Below are 18,773 nucleotides of genomic sequence, written 5' to 3'. Positions count from 1 at the left end.
CCTTAGAGTCTTTTTTGGGGCTATTTTTTAGAGAGTAATTTATGTTTGTCGACAACGTCAAGGCAACAGAATCAATTTCATTAGCAGTCTAGTGGACACCTCAGCTCTCCTAACTCTGCACTAAGCTACAAAGACCTGAGCCCTTTTGCCTGAACTGTCTCAAGACTCTTCCCGTTTTCCATGATAAAATGTGTATTTCTAACCCTCAGAGGAAAAATCCCCAGAGGTGATGGTCAAAAATAAAAACCACAGATAACATTCCTATAAGGACATGCTAATAATCTCTTGTGTATCCCGCACTTTTCCAAATCATGAGTGCAGAGATTTAATTTTTCCATTGAAGGTGGATTACAGCTGACATCACTTGTCTTCATTGGAGGTGTCACAAACCAGCTCCATGTACCCACTGCAGCTGAGCACAGCTGACTCCTCAGCTCCTCACCACACACTCAGCCAGCAGAAACCAGAGAAGGGAAAAGCATTTCGAATAGGGATTATTTCTATGAAAAATGGAGTGGCTTTGCTTAGAGGAAGATGTCCTAACTTTTCCCCGTCCTTTGCTTTTTTGAACCAGCCCCCATGCCAAGAAATAGCAAATGTCCAACAGCAGCTCCATCACTGAGTTCCTCCTCCTGGCATTTGCAGACACACGGGAGCTGCAGCTCTTGCACTTCTGGCTCTTCCTGGGCATCTACCTGGCTGCTCTCCTGGGCAATGGCCTCATCATCACTGCCATCGCCTGCGACCACCACCTCCGCACCCCCATGTACTTCTTCCTCCTCAACCTCTCCCTCCTCGACCTGGGCTCCATCTCCACCACTGTGCCCAAAGCCATGGCCAACTTAATCTGGGACACCAGGACCATCTCCTACACAGGATGTGCTGTACAGGTCTTTTTCTTTTTCTTTCTGATGTCAGCAGAATATTTCCTTCTCACTGTCATGTCCTATGACCGCTACGTTGCCATCTGCAAACCCCTGCACTACGGGACCCTCCTGGGCAGCAGAGCTTGTGTCCACATGGCAGCAGCTGCCTGGGGCAGTGGGTTTCTCACTGCTGTGCTGCACACGGCCAATACATTTTCTATACCACTCTGCCAGGGTAATGCCCTGGACCAATTCTTCTGTGAAATCCCCCAGATCCTCAAGCTCTCCTGCTCAGGCTCCTACCTCAGGGAAGTTGGGCTTCTTATATTAAGCTGGTTTTTAGGTTTTGGGTGTTTTGTTTTCATTGTGCTGTCCTATGTGCAGATCTTCAGGGCTTTGTTGAGGATCCCCTCTGAGCAGGGACGGCACAAAGCCTTTTCCATGTGCCTCCCTCACCTGGCTGTCGTCTCCCTGTTTATCAGCACTGCCATATTTGCTCACCTGAAACCTCCCTCCATCTCCTCCCCATCCCTGGACCTGGTGGTGGCAGTTCTGTACTCGGTGGTGCCTCCAGCATTGAACCCCATCATCTACAGCATGAGGAACCAGGAGCTCAAGGATGCCTTGAGGACACTAATCTAATGGACCTTGCACCACCAATAGTAATTTGTCTCCCCTTCTCCGCAAAGTTCCAGGAGTATATTTTAGGCCAGTACTCTGGGTTTTTATTTCTCTCATAATCATAGTTAGAGGTAATTGCTTGGGTTCATAGCACTTCCCTTGAGGCTCTGTCCTGTTGTGTCTGATCCTTTACGAATGTCCTGGTTCTGGCAAGAACAGAGTTAATTTCACAAGGAGCCAGGACAGGTGACCCAAGCTGGCCGGGGGCTATTCCATACCATGTGACATCATGCTCACCATAAAAGGGGGGCTAGTCGGGCAGTGGGGGGGTGGCGCGGTTTTCGGCATGGTTCTGGAATGGGCTGAGCATCTAGTCGGTCGGTGGTTGGATTGGTAAATTGTTCTCTGTTATCACCCATTGTGAATATCTGTTATCAGTGCTGTTGTTGATTGTTTTCCCTCTCCCTTGCTGTCCCAGTAAACTGCCCTTATCCCAATCCTCCAGGCTTTGCCCTTGTTTTTCTGTTCTCCTCCACATCCTGCCGGGGTAGGGGTGAGCGAGCAGCGCGTGGTGCTTAGCTGCCGGCTGGGCCTAAACCACGTCATCAGGAGAAACTTGTCATCTGTTTGATGGAGCAGCTGGGAAGTATCGACCTCACTACGGGATGGACAACAGGGTAGTAAGAACTGCAGGATTTTATGGGCAGGAGCACTGAAGGGCAGAGCACAAGTACTGAGCGCTGAGCAGAGCTCAGTACCACTGGTCTCTAAGGACGGCCTCCTGCAACAGCCCATAAGGATATTCAGTTGACTCTCTCAAAGGAGCTCAATGGCACCAAGATGAGCTGTTACTACTGAAGTTAAAGAAGAAACAAAGACAGTGCAGGGCTGCTGCAGAACTTAGCAAGAGCAGGTGTAAATAGGTCTGAGATGCTCTATGTTGCCTTTGGCTCAGTCTTCATCAGCAAGGTCTCCCAGGCCCTTGCACCTTGAAGCAGAACCCATGGAGAACAACCGTCAGTGGGTGGGGATGAAATCTAGGGTCACTTGATCAAACTCAACCCTTGCCAGTCCATGAGATGGGAGGGACTTCACCCAAGGACGCTGAGGGAGCAGGCCAAAGTCACGGGGACACTGCCTCATGTCATATTGGACAGGTGATCAGTTTAGCAGAAGCCATTCAGCTGGTACACACCAGAGGATCTGCTAACCTTCCTGGTCCTGCCCAAACAAAGCCTGCGCATACTGTGGGAGGAGGTAAGGTCCCCATAGTGCACACAGGGAGCTGGCTGGAGAAGGCAGTGTGGGCTGCTCCTCCCCTGGGAACAAGCAAGCCCATCTGTGAGATTGTCTTGGCTCAAGGACCTGGCTGTACTCGGCGGGTAATGTGGAAGGATGGGAGATCTGGTGTGTACCTCAAGGAGATCTAACCTTGGGGGAAAATACTCCATGATGTGAGTTACATGTGCTAGGAAGCAAGGCAGCAGGAACCACTTGAACCAACAGCGGGCAATCCTCACGAGGAATGGGGCGAGTACTTCACCTGTCCTGAGTGATCACTTTGGCAGATGGGACCCAAGTCATTGACACGTGTGGGGGTGGAGGGAGTGGGCCTGGAATGAGTGAACAATATCAGCGTGTGTCAAGGAACAGGGGGTACTGGTTAATGAGGATGTGTAAACCTGACTGTTGGAAGTAAAGATGGTTTAAGTACGGAGTACAAGTTGCAAGTGTTGGTAAGAGGGGATTGTGGGAACGAGAAAGAGAGAGAATGGAAAGGCTCGAGTAGGGTGTAGAAATGCAACAACACAGGAATTGGGCGATTGTGTACATCCTGAATGTGTACACTCAGGTGTATCAGTCAATGTGGGACCTGAGCATGACGGAAATGCTGTGGAATAAGGGTGCGGATTGTACTGGGACTAGGTGGGATGGGGTTAATTTTCCTCATAGCAGCTCATATGGTGCTTTGCATTGGTGGCCCAAACAGTGGTGATAACACACCCATATTTTAGCTATTGCTGAGCAGTGCGTGCACAGTGTCAAGGCCTTCTCTGTTCCAATGAGTAGTTTGGAGTTCTTGACAGTGGAAGAGCAGGGCCAAGCATTTTGCTCTGTATGGGTTTCTACATCCACTTTTTTTAGTAGTGGAAGGGCGACAGGAGCCCCTGTCAGAAGAGACAGTGTGTTGTCCCATGCCCTACACAGCCAAGTCCAGCCAGCACTGCAATAGCCCTACTGCTGGCACAAGCTGAGCTCATCAGCAAAGCTGGTGGTGCCTCTGTGAAAGCATATTTCAGAAAGGGCACAAATGCCAGAGTGAGACAGGAGTAAGGTAGGAAAAAAAACCAGTGAGGAAAAAATCCTGCAGACAGCAAGGTCAGGGAAGAAGGAGAGGGAGGAGGTGCTGCAGACACCAGAGCAGAGATTCCCTTGCAAATCATGGAGAAGACCATGGTGAGGCAGGCTGACCCCCACCAGCCCATGGAGGTTAATGTTGGAGCAGATACTCACCTGCAGCCCTTGGAGGACCCCATTCCAGAGCAGGTGGTTGCCCCCAAAGGAGGCTGTGACCCTGTGGGAAGCCCATGCTGGAGCAGGCTCCTCAAGGACTTCTGACCCCATGGGGGACCCACCTTCCACTAGACCAGGTTGCTCAAAGCCCCATCCAGCCTGGCATTGAACACTTCCACAGACAGGGCATCCACAACTTCTCTGGGCAACCCGTGCCCCTGTCTCACCACCCTCACCAGTTAAAATTTCATCCTTATGTTCAATCTAAACCTACCCTCTTCCAGTTTAAAAGCCTCTTGTCCTATCACTACAGGCCCTGGTAAAAAGTCTCCCTCTTCCCGTAAGCCTGCCCTATACACTGTATGCCTGCAATAAGGTCTCCTGTCACAAATCCTGATCCAGAGTCCTCCCGACTACACTAGCTTGTCACAGACGGGCGATTTAGACCAATTAAAGAACCACCGCCAGAAGTATCAGCAAAAGCGGTTTTACTGCACCTTAACAAAGTCGGATGGCAAGGATCACTCTATTCCTTACTGCACAGAGGATATAACAATGATTCACAGCTACCAAAACAGAATCAAAGTCACCAATACAAAATCTTAGTGCACTCTTACACAAGATTAAGCACGATATCAGTCACTTAGCAAAGATCTGCAGTGGGTAAGAGGTCTCAGCCTCGAGGAGTAACCTTGAGAGGTGTCCCAGCTCAAGGAGAGATCACTGCTGGGCAGCCAGCTGCTTAGCAGGGAGAGCTCAAAGAAGATACCCTTAGGCTGCCACATTTATGGAATAGAGTGGTTGGCTCATAGGCAAATTCCATGTGATGGGAAAGGTATGCATGAGTCTCCTTGTACCCACAACTTTCTTTGTTCCCTGACAAATGAGTCTTGGAGGAACCACCTGTTACTCATGTCTTAATCATGTGATGGGTGTTCCAGTTTCCAAGCCCATATACATCAATGCTCACCATGTCCCTCTGCTCCTGTTTTCAGAGACCAGACTGGAACTAGAGAAGTTGTTGGCCAGGTTACACCTGGGCCTTTACCTCCTTTGGACCCTGAACCAAACTACTGCTGGTTTGGTCAGGGAGCCGAGTGGATCCATCACAGGGACTCAGCTTCCTCCCATACCTGCCACAAACCCACAGGTGGTGGGAGTCCTCTTGCCTCAGTTCACGTGTGCGCACACAATACAGTCCTCCAAAGAGTGGAAGAAACCACATGTCCCTCCTGTCTTTGAGAAGGGCAAGAAGAAGGACCCAGGGAACTACCGGTCAGTCAGCCTCACCTCTCTCCCTGGGAAGGAGATAGAGCAGCTAATCCTGGAAACATTCTTCCAGGCACACTGTACTGGTTTGGGCTGGGATGGAGTTAATTTTCTTCACGGCAGCCCCCGTGGTGCTGTGTTTGGGATTTGTCATCAGAACAGAGTTGCCAACACACCGATGGTGTAGCTATTGCTGAACCATGTTTGCACAGCATCAAGGCCTTCTCTGTTCTCTCTCTTCCTCCCCAGCGAGTAAATTGTATTTGTGGATGAGGGAAGAAGAAGGGGATGTCATTCAGCAAGACAAAGATTTACACTGTGTATTGGTGGTGGTGTCCAGGGTTTGGCAGCAGGGAGGATGCGGGGGTGTCCTCTGTGAGAAGACACCAGGGGCTGCCTCCCCATGCCAGACAGAGCTGGTTCCAGCAGGCTCCAAGCAGACCACCATTGCACAAAATCGAGCCCATCAGTGAAGCTGGTGGGACCTTTACAAAAGCATATTTAAGAAAGGACACAACTGCCAGAATGGGAGAGGAGTAAGGGAGAAAAAATGTGAGAAACAGCCCTGCAAGCACGGAGGTTGGTGAAGAGGGAGGGGGAAGAGGTGCTCCAGGCACAAGAGCAGATAGTCTCCTGCAGCCCATGGAGAATATCAGAGTAGAGCCGGTATTTCCCTGCGGCCCATGGAGAAGACCACGGTGGGGAAAGTAAGCCCTGCAGTCCGTCAAGGACCCAACACTGAAGATGTTGGACAATTCCTGAAAGAATGCTGGATGGAGGACAGCCCATGCTGGAGCGGGTTTGTCTTGAAGGACTGTAGCCCATAGGAGGGACCCCATGGGAAAAGTCTTAGAGGGAAGGAGCAGCAGAGAGCAACTGTTATGGACTGACTGCAACCCCCATTCCCCATCCCCCTGCCCTGCTCAGCGGGGAGGAGATAGAGGAGTTGGGAATGAAGGAGTGAGTGAAGTGGAGCCAGGGATAAAAGGGTGGGAGGAGGCCTTCCCTGGGGAAGGAGGTAAGGTCTTCCACCAGCCCCACGCTTCTTCCACGGGCAGCCTTTGTAGTTGCACATGCCTGGTCTGCCCATTTACCTTCACCACTGTCCCGTTTGTACAAGGCCCACAGACATCTTGGCACGCCCAGTGTAAGCTGGCCTCCACCAAAGCTGGAGCCCACCTGGCCTTGGGGTCAGGGAGGAGCCAGGTCCCCTCTGCTCGGGGCTGGGCACAGCTTTCCCCTGGGAACCTCCCTGAGGAGCACTCCTCCTGGGTGCCAGCCTGTGGCCTGGCACGGGTGGCATGGGGACCAGGGCTGCTGGGGCAGGGCTGAAGTAGCTCAGCTGGGAGAGCGTTAGACTGAAGATCTAAAGGTCCCTGGTTCAACCCCGGGCTTCAGCAATCATTTTCTCCCTCAGATTTTTGCAGACCTGTCTGCCTTCCTCCAGCCTGCCCCAGCCCTGCTTGCTCCTTCACCTCTTGCCAGAGCACTGTCCCTGCTCTGTAGCTGCAGCCCTGCAGCTCAGAAGGAGCCTTCCTCCAGCACCAGCCTCCCCCTGGGCAGGACTCTCCATTCAGTGCTCCTCTGGGGTGGTCTCCAGCTCTCCCTCCTTCCCTGCTCCACAGGGATCGAGGTCTCTCCACTGCGCGGTCTCTGCAAAGACCCTGTCTCTCTCCTCTTTCTCATTCTCCATGGTGCACAGACTGCTCCTCTCCTCACACCCCCCTTCACCTGGTTCTCAGTTCCCAGACCAGAGGCCACTGTCCCCCCCCACTCCCAGGCAGAGGCACTCCCTGGAGCTGAGGCCTGAATGGCAGCACCCTTCCTCTGGAGGTCTGTCGCAGCGAGACCTCTGATGTGCCCAGGACAGCTGACCAAGCCGTGCTGAGGATCACCCACTGCAGTGCATGGGCGTCATGTGTAGTCACTCGCTGTCCTGAGCAGAGTTTCTTGCCCCCCTTGACCCGCCTGTTGCAATGACTGATGAAACACCTCTGTGCTCCTCTCTGGGCATCAGCCCCAGGGCGATGGAAGCCTGCCCTTCACCCCACCTCCAGGGATGCTGTCGGGGAGGGGGGTGCAGGGGGAGACCCGCTACCTGGATGAGGGCGTGAGAGGTTTCTGTCCCCATGTCCCCCCACTGCACACCCTGGGGTGCCATCAGAGCCTGGGGACACCTCACCCCAGGGAGGGTGTTTCCCTCACCCTGTTGCTCTGCTCCTCCTGTGGAGCTGGGGACAGGTGGGAGACAGACGGCTGTTGCCCTGGGTGGCAGAGGAGGCTCGGGGGCTTTCTCCTCTCCATCAAGCCCAGAGTGGGTCAGAGCGTGGGAGCAGCGCCTGCAGCAAGAGCCTCCTTCTGCCCCATTGCCCTGCCGAGACGTGGAAGGGGCAATGCTCTGCAGTGCATCCCTGTGCCAGGATCAGGCCCCCGTGGAGAGGCCGTCCTGACTTCCCCCATCTCAGGAGGCTTCAAATGCTGTTTTCTGCAGAGGGTCCCCGGGCACCCAGGGGACAACAGGGCTGTGCTTGTCATAGACATGTCACGGCAGCAGAGTGTCTGTCCTGCTGGCAGGCGTGAAGGGGATGTAGCTCAGCGGCAGAGCGCCCGCTTTGCATGTGGGAGGTCCTGGGTTCGATCCCCGGCATCTCCAAGGGTGCTTTTTCCCCCAGTGCCCAGCCTCAGGCGGGTACAGGCTGGAGCTGGAGCACTGGTCCTCTCCAGGCACTGTGGGCCTGCCCTGCCCACCCAGGGCCTGTCTGTGGGGTGAGGAGGGCTGTGTGCGCTGCCTCTGCTGAGCCACCTCCCAGAGGTGCTGGACCTGAGCTCAGGTGCAGATCCCATCCCAGCTGGGAAACACCCCCCTGTGCCAGCAGCTAGGGGTGTCTGAGCTGGACCAGCCTGGACAGGCCTGTGGGACTCCCAGCTGGTGGAATGGCATTTCTTACCCTGTCCCTGTCTCCAGGTCTTTTTCCCTCTGCCATCACCACTGCCTTGAGCAGAGGAACCCAGAGGTGCTGAGGTCAGGCACAGCCCTGCAGAGGTGGGACTGCTGGGGCTGGTACCCACCTCTTGTTCCTGGGGGTTTGGTGTCTCCGTGCAGCCCATGCTGGTGGGATCAGGGAGACACAGGGCTGTCCAAAGCCATGCACAGGCAGCAAGGGCCAGGAGATGGTGCCTCAGCTGTTCCCCCACCAAAACCACCTGCAACCCAAAGTGGGACATGAGACATGGCCTTCCACTGCAGGGTGCTCAGTTCCCCCCAGCAACGGTGGGCCCAAATTCAGAGAAATAAAGTATAAAAGTGAAGTACAGAAGAAGGGCGGTGGGGTGGGGATATCTTCTGAACACAGGATGTTTGGTGCCAGTATGGACACTGAGCTGCGGACTCAAGCCACCCCAGGTAGGGACCAGGGAGAAGAGCCCAGTGTCTGCCCCATGCCACCTCCCTGCCAGCTCTGCCCTCCTCCAGGGGTAATATTTCTCCCTTACTCTGGCACCTGGCAGAGCTTTGCCTCCTCCTCCTCCTCCTCCGGGAGATGAGCCACAGAGCCCAGGGGTGTGTGTGAGGGGGCAGAATGCCTGAGCAGAAAGAGCCCATTTCAGGGCATTTTGGGGCCTGAACAGTCTGGCCCTGAGGGCTGGGTCTGTTCTCTGCAGCAATGCGGGATCATCAGTGTACCCCAGATCTGTGCTTGCTCCTGCAGCAGCTCCCCAGGACCTACACAAGGGGCCTGATGGTGAGACCCCAACCCTCTGCACTGCTGACCCACGCTGGGCAGAGCACAGCTGTGGAAAGCCCTCAGGAGAGGAGAGTTGTCAGGGAGAGACCCTCAAGTTCATCATCATGGGTGACACACATGGACACTGCAAACACAGCCTCCATCCCTTGGGAAACTACAACTGGGGGAGGCTCCAGCCCTGCATCTCACAAGGCCAGGGACTGCCAGCAGGAAAGCTCTAGGGATCAGGGCAGAGAGGTATGTGACCCTGGGCTTTCCCCATGCCCCTCAAGGTTACCCCAGGGGTGGAGGAGCTCCCAGCAAGGAATGGGGCAACGCTGCTGTGGGAGATGCTCTTGGTGACAGCTGCCTCCTCCCCTCTTCTGCTCTAGGGCCAGATCCTGCTGTTTGCAGTGCTACCCACCTGGGGCTGCTCCCCTGCAATGGACACCCAACACACCTTCTGGTCTGCAGCAGAGAAGCCCATCAGGGAAGAGCTTGAGGGGTCTGAAGACCCACCAGTGGGACCTGGGAGGGCAGTTTGGGTTTCAGGTTCCTGCCCAAGTGTCAAACCCTTGTCCCTACCCAGCTCCTGCGTGAGTCATTTCTCTGCCCATGGGAGCTGGGGCAGGTGAAAGCCCCAGCCCAGGGAGAGGGACCCTGGCTCAGCTCCCAGCAGTGCCGGCTTTAGGGGAGGGACACAAAATACCCTCTGCCATGGAAATGTGCCCAAATTAGCAGCCTCCCACACCAGGGGCTGGATGATGGCTTTGGGCAGCAGCCCATGTCTCCTGGGGATCCTTTCTCCCTCCCCTGGACTCTCCCTCCTCTGCCTCCCACAGCACTGAGGGAAAGGTCCCCCCATTGCTCCTGCTCTCATCCCCCCTGCACCTGCACACAGGTACTGCCCCAACACAAACCCTCACTGACACCCCTGGGAGGCAGCAGGAGGGCAGGGCTGGGGGCTGGAGTGCAGCAGGACGAGGGGGTCCCAGGGCTGCCGTGGGGCCTTACAGTCCCTGCCCAGGAAGGAGGCAGCTCTGGGGATCTACCAGCACTGCTCCAAGGTCTGTGAGGGCCCAAGGGAGCAGGAACAGCTCATGGAGACTGGGGACCTGGCAGAGCCAGGGAAGGGGCAATCCCAGCCCCGTGTGCCCCAGCAAGTGCCTCTGTACCCTGTGCCAGGACAGTGGGCAGCGGAGCTGCCTCCTAACCACTGTGGGAGGTGATCCATGGGACGCAAGACCCCCTGGGGCTGGATGGGGTGTTCAGGGCACCGTGGGCACCTTAGGGCTCGTTTCTGTGGGGCCACAGCCCAGGGTTCACCCCAACACAGCAGCTCTGTCATGGCCTCTGTGCCACGGAACCAGTGTGGCCCAGGCAGGGCCTGGAGGAAAGAGCAGCTGGGGAACACCAGGGTGAGGAGATGGGCGCTCCCTCTGGGGTGCATCACGGGACCTTGCAGGGAGCCATTTTTGCTGGAAACTGTGGCTGGCAGGATGGAAATGTCTCTGTCAGCAGGAATATTCCCCAGGGAACATGGGCTCTTGCAGCTCCACAGCCTGACCCGGAACCCAGGCTGGAGAGCGTGGGGCAAGAAGACAAGACCTCCTCAGCTGGGCTGGACAAGCCCTGCTGCCCAACATGGCCCCCCAGCCCTGCAGTGCAGGCACTAGATAGAGCAGGGTGAATTCATGGGATGGGGAAACGTCTCCAGCAGCACAGTCCCCATGGCAGCCCTCCATGCCTCCACCCGCAGCAGCCCTCCATTTGGCAGCCCCCCACCAGTACCTGCCCCTGCACAACCTCAGTCGTGTCCCATGCAGGTGTCAGCAGTCAGCCGTGCGGTGGGATCTGCAGGGTGTGGGACAGAAGAGAGACGGCACCAGGCTGGCCGTGCCACAGGACAGGCACTGAGCCCAGCAGGAGGACAGAGCTGGCCCCACAACAAAGGTCCCTCCCCAGGGCTGGGTGTATGGCCAGCGAGGGAAATGGACGATGCGTGGGGTGGTTTCTCCCACTTGCCCTGGGGCAGCTTCCCCAGCGTGTCCAGGGAACATGGCACAGAGCAGCTCCTCTCTCCTGCACCTGTGATGACTTGCTTCCTTCTCAAGGAGATCAGGCTCTGCTCCACAGGCCCACTGGAGCGGGTCCTCCCCCTGGAGGGTCACGCAGCTCCGATAACGTCAGGCTGTTCCTGTCCTGGGCACTTTCCAGTCCAGCCCATCCCCTCCCCGGCTCTCCCCCACCTTCCCTGCCCTCTCCCCAGTGCAGCCCAGCAGAGCAGCCCAGTCTGGGCTGGCAGTCTGGGCTGCTGCAGAGCTCTGGGCACTCAGCCCACAGCCCCAGCCCCTCGGAAGGGCACAGCAGCTGCTGGGAGGCAGAGGGGGGGCTCAGCCTCCCCATCAGCCCCAGGCCTGCAGCTGGCCCCAAGTGCCAGCGCAGGCCACTCCCTCTCGGCCTCTCCTGCATTGACGCTGCAGGGGATCCCCAGCCCTGACCGCCTTTGCCCCACTCTGCCTCCCCGCCAGCCCTGCTCCCCAGGACACCAGCAGAGTCCTGGCCCTGCGGCTCCTCAGGCACCTCCTGCATCTCTCCACTCTCCTGCCCTGTGCCTGCTGCATCTTCACGGACTCCCACAGCACTGCAGAGTCTTTCTTTGCGGGTACCTGGAGTGAGTGCTCTGCCCTGGGGGGACTTCATCTCAGGGTCTTTCGCCTTCTGAGTCTCCATTCACTTCCCACCCCAGAGTACCTGCAGTGTCCCCATCCTCTCCTGACCACACCAGATTCCTTTCCACGTGGATGGACCTCTGCCATCAGCCCCGTCATACCTGTGACAGCCTGAGGAAGGGGACTGGGAGCTTGTGCACCATTTCCAATGCCCCTGGACACCAAGACGAGAGCCTTCAACTAAGTGCTTGGTGTCTAACAGTGATACCATGAGATTATTTCCCCAAACAGAAGGAGAAAACAAGGCGGAAGAGACTTGGAAAGTCCAATTCCTCTGGCTTGTTCTTAGCCACAACTGTATCAAGGAGAGCCCAGGCTGCAGGCACCTCCCTCAGGAGATCCCCTTTTATTGCAGAGAGGCTATTAGGAAGGCAAAAGGAGACACATGGTTCTTCAAGGATCAGACACAACAGGACAGAGCCTCAAGAGAAGTGCTATGAACCCAAGCAATTACCTCTAACTATGATTATCAGAGAAAAAAAAAAAAAAAAAAAAACAGAGTACTGGCCTAAAATATGTTCTGGGAACTCTGCAGAGAAGGGGAGACAAATTACTGTTGGTGGTGCAAGGTCCATTGGATTAGTTTCCTCAGGGCCTCCTTGAGCTCCTGGTTCCTCATGCTGTAGATGAGGGGGTTCACTGCTGGAGGCACCACCGAGTACAGAACTGCCACCACCAGGTCCAGAAATGGGGAGGAGATGGAGGGGGGCTTCAGGTAGGCAAAAAATGAAGTGCTGATGAACAGGGAGACGACAGCCAGGTGAGGGAGGCACGTGGAAAAGGCTTTGTGCCGTCCCTGCTCAGAGGGGATCCTCAGCATGGCCCTGAAGATCTGCACATAGGACAGCACAATGAAAACAAAACAGCCAAAGAATAAACAGGCACTAACCACAAGAAGCCCAACTTCCCTGAGGTAGTAATGTGGGCAGGAGAGCTTGAGGATCTGGGGGATTTCACAGAAGAACTGGTCCAGAGCATTGCCCTGGCAGAGTGGTATAGAAAATGTATTGGCCGTGTGCAGCACAGCATAGAGAAACCCAGTGCCCCAGGCAGCTGCTGCCATGTGGACACAAGCTCTGCTGCCCAGGAGGGTCCCGTAGTGCAGGGGTTGGCAGATGGCAACGTAGCGGTCATAGGACATGACAGTGAGAATGAAATATTCTGCTGAGATCAGAAAGAAAAAGAAAAAGACCTGAGCAGCACATCCTGTGTAGGAGATGGCCCTGACGTCCCAGAGGGAATTGGCCATGGCTTTAGGGACAGTGGTGGAGATGCAGCCCAGGTCTAGGAGGGAGAGGTTGAGGAGGAAGAAGTACATGGGGGTGTGGAGGTGGTGGTCGCAGGCTATGGCAGTGATGATGAGGCCATTGGCCAGGAGAGCAGCCAGGTAGATGCCCAGGAAGAGCCAGAAGTGCAAGAGCTGCAGCTCCCATGTGTCTGCGAATGCTAGGAGGAGGAACTGGGTGATGGAGCTGCCATTGGACATTTGCTCCCTCTGCACACAAGGGCACTATCCAAGGGGGAAACGCAGTGAAGGGTTAGGACAGACACCTGTGAGCAGAACCTATTCCATTCGTCACAAGAAGCAACCACAAGTGTTCTCTCTCTGTCTTCACGCAGATCCTGGCATGATCCTTGGTTTGTGCTGGCTGAGGGTGCAATGTAGAGCAAGGGCCTCTTCTGTGGGCTCCAGAGGAGTCAGTCCTGCTGTGCAGCAACAGGCAGAGAGGAAACAGGAGTGATCACAGGTTAAATCTACCCGTGATATAATAGAGATATGACCATTGTCACTCCCAATTCACCTGAGTGCAGAACAGAACTGTGGGGGTTTGTTTTGTTGATTTTGCTCCCGTTACCCCTTTCCCACCTGAGGAGGAGGCTGAGGTGAGTGAAGGGACTTTATCAGGTTCCTTGAAGAGGTGTTGACCAATGGCTGTAATGCTGTCAGTGTCTCGCACTGTGGTGCTACCCTGAGAGCTCCATGACCATATTTGTGCACCACCACCACAAGAAACTGGAAAAGCACAGACTCTGGAAAGCACCTTTCCTTCCAGGTAGCCCCTGCCTTGATGTGCTTCTTGAGAAGTCCCCTGGGACATGTGCTGGGAGTGATCTGGAGCTGTGAGCAGCCCTGACCCACGCAGCACCCTCTTGACATCAGAAGGACCCTGCCCTGCTAGAGATCTCTCCTTCCACCCACAGCTTCTCCCTGCAGTGCCCTGGGCAGCTCCCCGGGCAGGCTGAGTGCTGACCCTGGCAGGCGGCAGAGTCCCTGCCCCGGCACACAGCCCCTGGGCTGCAGGGACCCTGCTCTGCAGGACACAACTGGGCACCCCTGGCTGCACACCCACCCTCACACCCTGCAGCCAACCCCGGGACAAGGCAGCCGTCATGCTCTGTCCCTCTGACCGTGCTGCAGGGAACCCTGCGCTGGAGGATGCCCTTACCTCTTCTGCACTGGAGAAAGGTCCTATAGGCTGTGACCTGTGACAGCTTGAGGAGAACCCTTCACGAACCGCAGTGGCACTTGCCTGCACCCAGAGACTTACCGTGTAGAGGGCTGTGAAGATTTCTCCCATGCTGAGCTCTCAGCATCCTCCTATTCTCTGCCTCACTCCTCTCGCAGCACCCTCAGCCCTGCTGTGCTCTGCAGAGGAGCTGCTCCTGGCCAGAGATGTCTCTCTGCAGCACTGCCCACTTGCCATGAGCTCCCTTTGTCCCAGGAGAGCAGCAGCAGAGGACCAGCCCAAGGCGGCATGGTAATGACCCCTCTGGTAGGTTTGGGGATGAGTCCATGAAGCTCAGACCCTGAGAGGAAGCTGATGAAACCTCTCCAGAAGTCACAGTCCGATGCAAACTCCACAGCTTCTTGGAGCATTAATGGGTCCCCCTGAGGGCCATCACTGACAAAGCCTCCCCAGGGGCTCATTAGAGCAGATAACTGGAAGCAATAATGATGAGTAGACAAAACCAATGTCAAGGTGGCTCTGATGCTGAGTAAATTTGGAAGCATTAAATGAAGCCAGATGGACAAGCCCTGACCCCCTTCCCCTGGGAAGGGAGATCCTGTCCCTCACATGTTGCTCAGGGCTCTTCCTGGGGCAGTGGGATGCGGGCATGTGCAATGCCTGGAGCAGGACTATGGCATGACCCTGCTGGGTGGAGCAAAGAGGTCATGAGGTCTTCCTGAATCAATTGAAGGCACCTTCTGGTAGGCCCTGACTGCAGAGACAATAGCCATAGCCATGGTGATGCAGAGGTCATCTGTGGTTGGGGTCTTTCAGCCTTGCCACAGCCCTCAGCAGTGTCCAATACAGCCTGCCCTACAGTGTCCCACACCTGCACCTCTTTCTTTGAAGACACCCAATCCTTTTTTCCATTTCACCCCAATATCTCACTGGCCTTACTGATATCGCTCCATCCTCCCTGGCTGTTCCTTGAAAGAGAAAGCCATGAGCTGGTCCAGACTCCCTCTGGGCACCCTATTCTCATCAGCACTGCCCTTGGAGTCACATTTCCTTCTCCTCATTTCTTGTCTCAGCCTCCCAAGCCACACTTTGTGGTGCTCTTCCTTTTTCCTGCTTTTTTTCTATTATGAAGAAAAGCTCCAGCATCTTTGACAGCCTCCTTCAAGTAGCCACAGGTTGTGAGTGTGGTGCTCTGAGCCTCCGCTTCAGCAGCCTGAAGAAGCTCAGGTCCTTCAGCCTCCCCAGACAGGGCATGTGCTTGAGGCCCCACATCCTATATTGGCCATCCTCCTCTGGACTCTCTCCATTCCTCCCCGCTTGACTACAACAGGAAGCCCCACAGAGGGACACACGGGTCCAGGCTTATTTTTCCCCCCAGCGCAGGACTGGCCACTTCTCCTTGCAACATTTCAAGAGGTTTCTGTTCTCTAAATCCCAGAGTTTCTCAAGGTCCGCCAGACTGAAGCTCAATATTTGTGTGCAGATGGTCACCGTGATGGTGGTGTCCCTCACAAGGTAACAGCACGGGGAGTTGCAGGGCAATACAAATAGTAGAAGGTGGTGCTACTTTAATGCAATTTCCTTCCAACGTAGGATTATCCATGGTGACCATCTCAGAAACAGCTTCAAAGCCAGCAAAGCCCGGGCCAGTGAGGAAAGAGTGAACAGAGGTGGGCTGTTAGTGTGGGAGGGTACAAGAAGGATCAAAGGGAAGAGAAGAGGGAGAAAGGAAATAGAAGGTGAAGCAGAACACTAGATCAAGGCTGTTTTGGGGGTACCAGCCATGCAGCTCTGCATGTGAGCAGCAGTGAGTGGTTTGGGACAGGAATGACACAGATGACCTGACCAAACCTAGTCTGACTTTCCTCATGGTCATGGGGAACCTGAGTGCTTTCCTTACCATGGAGAAGGGAAGACCTGTGGTGGGAGGAAATGGACAGTCATTTGTGCTGGGAAGGGACCCTAGGAGGTCTCAAGGCCAATGTGCATCACACAGCAAGGGCAGCTATCAGGTCACACCAGGTTGCTCAGGGGGTTCTTCATGTTGGCTTTGAAATCTTCCAGGGACTGACACAGCACAACATCACTGGCCAATCTGCTCCAGTGCTTCACTCTCTTCATGGCTAAACAGTTTTTCCTCACACACAATAGGGAAAAGCCTGGATCTGCCTTGCTGATGACCTCTTAGTAGTGGTATATGGGTCATTTTTAGATCTTCCCAAAGCCCTCTCTTCTCACCATCGAACAACCCCACCTCTCTCAGCCTCTCATACTGGTAAGGTCAACCTTACAAATGCATGCCTGAGAGGTTTAGGGTTCTTCCAATCCTACTGGATTTTATTGGGTTGGCAAGGGACCTCGGGGATATTGGAATATCACCACCCTCACGCCATCCCTTCCTGCATGTGTCACTCTCATTTGTCACCCTGTTGCAAGGCACGGCTGTTGCAGGCTGTAAGGAGAGCCTGTTCTGTCTGAAGAAACTGTCATCCACAATGAAACACTGAACTTTGAATGTTTCAGGCCCTAGTGGCAACATGAGACCACTGTGAGGGTCTGGCTCTGTGAGCATACACATACAATGTGCCTATATAGGTGCCCATTTCACACTAACATATCCTAGCACACACACAGCCCAATCCTCAGTCACCCTTTCTTCACTGGCCCTGCATTAGCTTCCTTTTTACCCTCATTTGGTATTTTGGAGATGGTTGTCATGGTAATGCCTTCCTGGTTCATTAATTCCATTGAACTAGAACCTCTTTCTGTTGTCTGCAGCATCCTGGAACTCCTCCTGCTGTTACCTTGTGGGAGACACCACCATCAGGGTGAGCCACTTGCACACAAAAATTAAGGGCTGCCTCAAAGGAGTTTCAGTCCAGGGGGACCTTGTGAAACTCTGGGGTTTGGCCTGGGTTTGAGGAGGAGAAGGAGAAGTGGGCAGTCCTGCATCAGGAGGAAGAACAGCCCTATAGACCAGGGCTAGCTGTGACCTGACTGGCTGAGCTGTGATCCTGAGAAAATCCTGGGCCCTGCAGTGGCCCCCCACACACAGGTGTGTCCCAGGGTGTGGCTCCCCGTTTTGGAGGAGCGGGGAGGCACTGGAGAGTGCCCAGAAGAGGTCTGCCAAGGTGAGGTTCAGGGCACATGCCCTGCGTGTGGAAGCTGAGGGACATGGGCTTCTTCAGCCCTTTGGCCCAGTGGTGGAGAGGCTCCGGGAAGTACAGGAGTAGCCATAGAGTGGTTGAAGTGTGGTTCCAGAGCTGGAGGAGCTTTTCTTCATAGTGGGAGACAGCATGGGAAAGAAATCATACCAGAAATGGAGGCTTGGGATGCTTAAAGTGGACACAAGGAGAAAGAAATGTCCCTCCGAGGGCAGCGCTATGGTATAATCAGACCCCCCGAGGGAGCCTGGCTCAGTCCATGGCTTTGTGTTTCAAGGCATACCTCGCAGGGATGGAGAGACAGCAGTCAGGGGAATGAGTTGCTCAGGTCAGAGCAGGGTGGAGAAGCAGAGTGGATGTCTGCAGCATGCCGGGAACTAGGGACAGGTGTGGGACACTGTAGGACAGCCTGTGGTGGAGACAATCTAGGGCCGTGCAAAGCTGAAACCCTGCAACAGTTCTGAGGTCTTTGCCTCCTTGGCCATGGCTGTTGTCTCTGCCACTGATGCCAGTGAAGAAACACCTTACCCTTAGGGCACTCGGGCCTCATGGCCTCCTCATCCCCACCCAGGAGCCTGGCAGATGTCATTCCACAGCCTTGCCCTTGGCATTGCACATCCCCACACCCCACTGCCCCAGGAAGAGCCCTGTGACATGTGTGTGAGGGACAGGATCTCCCTTTGCCAGGGGCTGGGGGTCAGGGCTTGTCCATTTGGCTGGATGCAAAGATTCCAGATATCCTCAGCATCAGAGCCACCTTGACATTGTCTTGGCCTTCCTGCCATTACTGCTTCCAGGTCTCTGCTCTAACGAGCCCCTGGGGAGGCTTTGTTGGTAATGGTTCTCAGGGGCACCCATTAACACTCTGAGAAACTTTGGAGATTGTGTCTGAGTTTGACTTCTTGAGAGGTCTCTTCAGCTGCTGCTCCATGCCTGAGGTTCATGGACTCATCCCCAAACCCACCAGAGGGGTCATTAAAATGCTGCCTTGGGCTGGTCCTCTGCTGCTGAGCTGCTCCAGGCTCCTGGGACAGAGGGAGCTCATGGCAAGTGGGCAGCACTGCAGAGGGACATCTCTGGCCAGGAGCAGCTCCTCTGCAAAGCGCAGCAGATGTGACACATTGAGGGTTACTCAGCCTCAGAGCCACCTTAACATTGCCTTTGCCTACCTGTCATCACTGCCTCTAGTCTTCTGCTTTAACAAGCCCCCAGGGTGGCTTTGTCAGTGATGGATCCCAGTGGGACCCCATTAACACTCCCTGAAACTGTAGGAGTTGTTTCTGACAGTGACTTCTTCAGTGGTTTCCTCAGGCTTCTCTCAGTGTCTTAGTTCCTGGTCTCAGCATCAAATACACCAGGGAGCTCATTAAAATGCACCAAGCCATGTCTCCTCCTGTTATGTTCTGCAAGTCTTCAA

General features: G+C 55.0%; 2 protein-coding genes and 1 non-coding gene across 3 annotated transcripts; 2 read left to right on the top strand and 1 right to left on the bottom strand.

Annotated features, from left to right (window-relative positions):
• Positions 1–977: 977 nt before the first annotated feature.
• Positions 978–1,508, top strand: LOC129196911 (olfactory receptor 14J1-like; the record flags this gene model as incomplete). Its single annotated transcript, XM_054804879.1, has 1 exon — positions 978–1,508. A coding segment is annotated over one exon (531 nt), but the record flags the coding sequence as incomplete, so codon positions are not given.
• Positions 1,509–6,597: 5,089 nt separating this feature from the next.
• Positions 6,598–6,670, top strand: TRNAF-GAA (transfer RNA phenylalanine (anticodon GAA)). The gene has a single exon. It is a non-coding gene; the product is annotated as a tRNA-Phe (tRNA).
• A 5,676-nt stretch (positions 6,671–12,346) lies between these two features.
• On the bottom strand, positions 12,347–12,865 carry LOC129197013 (olfactory receptor 14J1-like; the record flags this gene model as incomplete). The annotated part of the gene is made up of 1 exon (XM_054804981.1): positions 12,347–12,865. A coding segment is annotated over exon 1 (519 nt), but the record flags the coding sequence as incomplete, so codon positions are not given.
• Positions 12,866–18,773: the final 5,908 nt, after the last annotated feature.

The sequence above is a fragment of the Grus americana genome, chromosome 27 (assembly GCF_028858705.1).
Source record: "Grus americana isolate bGruAme1 chromosome 27, bGruAme1.mat, whole genome shotgun sequence".
Lineage (NCBI taxonomy): Eukaryota > Metazoa > Chordata > Aves > Gruiformes > Gruidae > Grus > Grus americana.
This window is presented reverse-complemented; position numbering and strand designations above follow the sequence as displayed.